Source organism: Egretta garzetta, unplaced genomic scaffold (genome assembly GCF_000687185.1).
Source record: "Egretta garzetta isolate BGI_Z169 unplaced genomic scaffold, ASM68718v1 scaffold887, whole genome shotgun sequence".
Lineage (NCBI taxonomy): Eukaryota > Metazoa > Chordata > Aves > Pelecaniformes > Ardeidae > Egretta > Egretta garzetta.
The window spans coordinates 143381-149714 of record NW_009260144.1 but is presented as its reverse complement, the minus strand read 5'-3'; the positions used below and the strand labels follow the sequence as shown (position 1 = coordinate 149714).

Here is a 6334-nt window from a genome sequence, read left to right as displayed (position 1 = left end):
TCCTGCTGCAGAAGGAATTCAGTCTAATTTACATCCATCCATATAGAATTATGAAGTCCATGTGCAATGTTTTTTTTTTTTTAAGCCCATGTGGAAACAGAATAGGAAACCCCTTGGGGGCAGGTGGCAGAATCAAGTGCACAAGGGAAGATAGCAATTAATAGTCTGTATGTACCCTTACTTGTGCCCTCTATGTTGGTTTTCCCTGCTCCTAGCAAACAGACTCTTTCTCTGTGGTTTGTGCTTGGAAATCTAAGCAATACATGTTTTTTAATCATCTTCCATTTTGTTTTCAGCCCCCAAAGGTTTCTCTGTATCTTTTGATTGTGTTTCCTAATGCACAAGAAAAATGTGGGTTTTTCCTTTCTGAGATGACACATTTGTTAAAGACTACTCAGACTTCATTGGTGGTTCTAAGAAATATACCATTTCCCACCTTACCTCCTGCTGTTTTTCAGCAGTCCTTTTCAGTGCTTTCCCACCAAAACTTTGAACGAGATATTTAATCTTTTCTTATTTGATATTTCTTTATGCTTTAAAAGCCACATATCAGGATTAATTGCATTTTACATCTGATTTCTTTGCCAAAATACTCCTCAGAACTACGCAGGCTTCTACTAGCCAGATTATGGTCTCTGACCTCAGATGAGGAATTTAAATTGTAAGTCTCAAAGCCAGGACCTGCTGCATGGTCTTTCCCCTGCCAAGCACTTCATAGTTTGGTTATGTCCCCCAAGAAGTACTCAATCAAACTAGAGACTCCAGAGCAGCCATTCTTTAGTGCCTATGTTTGAGAAAAGCTATTGATAATTTAGTATACTGCCCTGAAGGGGACCTTTCTGATGTATTATGGAATTTCATGTGCTGCAAAAACCAAATAGTAACTTGGTGCTCTCTGCGTAGCTATGTTTTTTTAGGGAGGAAGGAACAACCACAGCTCCCTGTGATCTGTTCATCTAGAACAGCAATTTTTTTGATCCTGAGAGTCATGACTGCAGTGACTTTCCCATATTGCTGAACTGAACAAGAAGGAAATCATAATTAGATCCTTTTAGCAAGCTAAGCTTCTGGAGACTATACCTGAACAAGTAACAGGAGTTTCTGAGGAAAGTGAACTCTTTATCTGAGAACTTGATAGAAATTTTCAAAGGTTTCACTGACAGTAAACTGATTTTCAGTGATTTAACAAAGGACTCCTACTTATATCTAATAATGTGTTTCTGAATTGAAAATACCGTGTTGATGTGGAAGTCACGGACACTGCACACGATCAATATGATCAAGCAAATGCTGATTTATTGTGCTTACAACATGGTTAATATAGTCTTAGTGCTTCTGCGCCACGCGTACGCTATTCAGTGATTGGTTACAAATGCTTAACAATTAGCTGTCTACGCGCTTCTCCTCAGACAGTGACGGCACCTGTAATACTTTTCATTGGTTTAAGATTTACTGTCCACGCGCTTATTCTCAAGTACTGATTGGATATATAAAACAAAGAACACAGCTATCTTAGTTTCTACTTGTGGTCAGCGCATTTTTGCTTTAGCTCATAGCTTCTTGCTTGTTTCAGTGTACCAAGGACACACTGTTTACAGAACCTGGATTGTCCACGTATTCCCACAATACTTTGTGGCCCTGTTGTTCAAGAAACCCCTCTACAGTACTGTACATATTGCTTATGGGCTTGTGTTAGAAACAGGTTATAGTAGTCTAAAGAGATAGCTACAAGTTAATCATGCATCTGAAAACATAATTTTGAATGGGAAGAGAGGAGGAAATAATGAAGGCTAAATCAGAATAGCGCTACCTACTCTGAATACCTTTGCTGGTTTCTACAATTAAAAATTACCTCAGTTTAGACAACATGTGAATTCAAATCTGTGATGCTTTTCCTGTATGATTCAGTGTGAACTTTCTGGAATAGGGCTGCCTTGTTTTTATTTCCCCATAAGTCTGGAACACAAGTCATACGAGGAGCGGCTGAAGGAACTGGGGTTATTTAGTTTGGAGAAGAGGAGGCTGAGGGGAGACCTGATCGCCCTCTACAACTACCTGAAAGGAGGCTGTAGTGAGGTGGGGGTCGGTCTCTTCTCTTGTAACAGATGATAGGACGAGGGGGAATGGTTTGAAGCTGCGCCAGGGCAAGTTTAGGTTAGACATTAGGAAAAACTTCTTCACCAAAAGGGTTGTCAGGCTCTGGAATGGGCTGCCCAGGGAGGTGGTCGAGTCCTCATCCCTGGAGGTATTTAAAAGATGGATAGATGAGGTGCTTAGGGACATGGTCTAGTGGTGGGATGGCAGGGGTAGGTTAACGGTTGGACTCGATGATCCTAAAGGTCTTTTCCAACCAAAGTGATTCTATGATTCTATGATTCTAAGTCATATTCAGTGCTTCATTAAGGACTTAGCTCTAAGAGTAAACCTGCCATTACTCTTGGCTGTATTTAAAAATATAAACATATATATTAGTACTCATGTGTTGTCCAAAAGCAAACCTGAAATCTGGTCATTGTGTAATAGAATTTATTTTGAAAAAAACATTTTCAAATACATCTCAGATTCTTAAAGTCCATATTTCTGAGACCCCTGTCGTACTGCATGAATGATAAAACTTTTGTCTTTTTACATTATATATGCATGCAAGTTCTTTTCTCCCTTTTTTCTTTAATCATCTGACATTTTAAATAGTAAATAGATAATAAATTATTTAAATCTGAAGATATGCAAACGCATTATATGGATTGGTGTCGTGGTTTAACCCGGCTGGCAACTCAGCACCACCCAGCCGCTCGCTCCCCCCCCCCCTCCTCCCTCAGTGGGATGGGGGAGAGAATCGGAAAGAAAATAAAAGGTTAGAGCTGAGGGCTGAGATAAAGACAGTTTAATAAGAGAGAATAATAATAATAGTAATAATGAGAATGATAACAGAATATACAGAATATACAAAACGAATGAGGCACAAGGCAATTGCTCACCACCCGCCGACCGATGCCCAGCCCGTCCCGAGCCGCAAGCAGTCCCCAAGCCGCAAGCAGTCCCCGAGCCGCGAGCGACCGACTGAACGGAACGAACTGACCGAACTAACTAACCCCCCCCGAGCATGACGTTATATGGTATGGAATAGCCCTTTGGTCAGTTTGGGTTAGCTGTGCTAGCTGTGCTCCCTCCCAGCTTGTTATGCACCTGGCCGAGCAGGAGAAGCTCAAAAAGTCCTTGAGTAGTCTGAGCACTACTTGGCAACAGCTGAAAACATCAGTGTGTTATCAACATTATTCTGGTACTAAATCCAAAACACAGCACTATGCTAGCTACTGTGAAGAAAATTAACTCTATCCCAGCCGAAACCAGGACAATTGGTTTTTTAAATGGTCCATGAAAAGTATAACAGAACTGCACAGTATTGAGATTATATTTTTGGTTATCAAAATCCTCACTTCTATACATCAGGACCTTTTTTAATGCCTGTCTTTGTTTCTGCACATTTGTGTTATGAATATCTGCATTTTTCCATCTTGGCATTTGTTCTGACTGGAAAAAAAGGGAATCCTGTCGGCTCTTTACTGACTGTGACTTGTAATATTTGCCAGCGTGCTTTGTAAAGTGATGTTGAAACAATTCTCTTTTTCTCTGAGGAACTGTTAACATAAGCTCTGAATTAAAATTCAAGCTAATTTTTTTAGAAAGATCATTCTGTGCCTTAGGGAAATCTGCTCCTGAGTAGGACTAGGTCTTCATACTTTGCTATTGCCAGAATTTGTTGTTTGGTATTGCCTTTACTGACAGATGTACCACTAATTTTTCCTCTTCTTGTTTGTGACTCGGGGACATAGAGGACATATTAAGCACAAAAATGGTGATGTTTTAGTTTGGCAAATACCCAGTAGCAGGTCCTTGCACCATTTGAGTCCCTGAATACCTGGAATCATGTAACCACTTAAGAAGAGAGTATCCCTGTAATTTGTATTTAATGCAAGAGAGAGAGGGAGGACAAAGCTCCTCTGCCAATTGTAATAGAGGGCAGGAGGGTAGACTGATAGCAGGTTTTTCAACTCACAGAATAGAGTTATTATTGAATAGCTCTCAGACATGTAAATAATAATTAGGAACTAGGTGAAATCATGGTTCTACTATCTCACCCACCAAGCCGCAGTGTTTGGAATAGTGGCACACAGACGGAGGTGAATTCTTCAGCTGAGCTGTCAGAGTTCTTGTGGTGTTAGGGGAAATTATCCTCTGTCACATGCTTTTTACATATGCCACTAATGTTAAAGAACTGCTCATTCTGTGTGTATATCCACCAATGATTTAAAGAATAGATACACAACATGGCTTCTTAATAGAAGTTAGAAATTTTTCTGTCAGTGTCTGTGTAATGGTTGAGTGCCAGAATGGAAGAACATCAACAGTTACATTTTATTTGCTTTCAAAATATGTTCTGTTTCAGTTGCTGACAAATCATTATGAAAGATGCTGGAAGTACTATTGTTTGCCAGGTGGATGGGGTAACTTTGGTGCAGCCTCTGAAGAAGAACTTCATTTATCGAGAAAGTTATTCTGGGGTATTTTTGATGCTTTGTCTCAAAAGGTAATTAATTTTAATATCCATCTGCTACTGTAAAAGCCTTACTGTGTAACCTTTTTTCTTTAATCTGTCATTTTACCCAGCTTTTATCAACACTGTATTATCCACTTTAAAGGGAAAAATAGAGGCTTTAGTAAACTAAATCTTCCTCTTACAGCTTCTGCTTTAAAGTAAGTATACCATTTTGTCTGCTCATTAAAATATATATATATAGCTAATTAAGTGATCTTGAGGTGTATCTGTACAGGTCAACTACACTTCAGAGCCCTAAAAGAAAATTCAAGCGCCAGCAGGTGACTGAAGGCTGCACTTTTCTACCTCACACACTATCCTTCTTTAAACCAAGAGCATAGTTGTCGTGGCTTAACCCAGCTGGCAACTAAGCACCATGCAGCCGCTCGCTCACTCCCCCCTCTCCCTCTGTGGGATGGGGGAGAGAATCGGAGAAAAGAAATAAAAGTAAGACCCGTGGGTTGAGATAGAGACAGTTTAATAAGAAAGAAGAATAATAATAGTGATAATAATAATGGTAAGAGAATATACAGAATATATATAAAACAAGTGATGCACAATGCAATTGCTCACCACCCGCTGACTGATGCCCAGCCCGTCCCGAGCAGCGATCACTCCCCCCAAGCTGCGATCACACAGCCCAAGCTGTGACCACTCTGCCCGCGACCGAACGACTAACCCCCCCAAGCATGACGTTATATGGTATGGAATAGCCCTTTGGTCAGTTTGGGTTAGCTGTGCTAGCTGTGCTGTACTCCCGGCTTGTTATGCACCTGGACGAGCAGAAGAAGGTCAAAAAGTCCTTGAGTAGTCTGAGCACTACTTGGCAACAGCTGAAAACACCAGCGTGTTATCAACATTATTCTGGTACTAAATCCAAAACCCAGCCGTATGCTGGCTACTGTGAAGAAAATCAACTCTATCCCAGCTGAAACCAGGACAGTATCCACCCCTTATTCTATCCCATTTACGTCATGCTTAGGTCCTACCCTTTCAATACATTCCAATTAATCACCACCACCTCCCCATTTTTATATATATATATATATATATACACATATCACAGATATCATTCCCTTCATTCATGGACCATCCCTCTAAAATGTCCATTGGGTTCATCTAGTCCACGGTTTTGGGCTCCATCTGTCGTAACAGTCTTTCAGGGCAGGAGAGATGGAGTCTGATGTTAGGTTGTTGCATACTGGAGTCAGTTCTGGTTCCATCCGCTGCACTTCCTCAGTTTCTTCAACATTCATTCTTCTTAATCTGGGCGATTCTTACTGTTATACCATTGATAGGACATACAGCAATAGTAAAAATGACATACTGTATTGTATAGCAATTAACATCATACAGTTCATTGGTTGTTTTCACCCAAAATCAAATCCCTTTGAGGTACACATTGGACTTCCCCATCCTTCCGCATCACCCACCATGTGGAGCCAGGTCCTTGAGCAAAAGCAATCTCATGGATGGGTTTGCCTTTACCTGAGGCAGGACTAACCCAGTCTGTCTTCCCCAGCGTATATTTTACATGCAGTGCAGGGACTTTATCTCCTTCTACAGTATGTAAGAGGCTTGATTGGGTAGGGCCAGCTTGGTTGGCAGATCCTCTAGTGTTGACTAACCAGGTAGCTTTTGCTAGATGTGTATCCCAGTGTTTGAATGTTCCACCACCCATTGCTTTCAGCATAGTCTTTAACAGTCCATTGTATCGTTCAATTTTCCCAGAGGCTG

The 6334-nt window shown here is 40.8% G+C and overlaps 1 protein-coding gene across 1 annotated transcript in view; it reads left to right on the top strand.

Annotated features, from left to right (window-relative positions):
• The window catches only part of LOC104128861 (ryanodine receptor 2), a gene marked incomplete at its 5' end in the record, with an annotated part of 147072 nt that overhangs the window by 7146 nt on the left and 133592 nt on the right, over window positions 1-6334 (top strand). The window contains one exon of the mRNA XM_035897117.1: window positions 4448-4588. Within this exon, the coding sequence (XP_035753010.1) occupies window positions 4448-4588 (141 nt within the window). The remainder of the gene's footprint in view (window positions 1-4447; window positions 4589-6334) is intronic.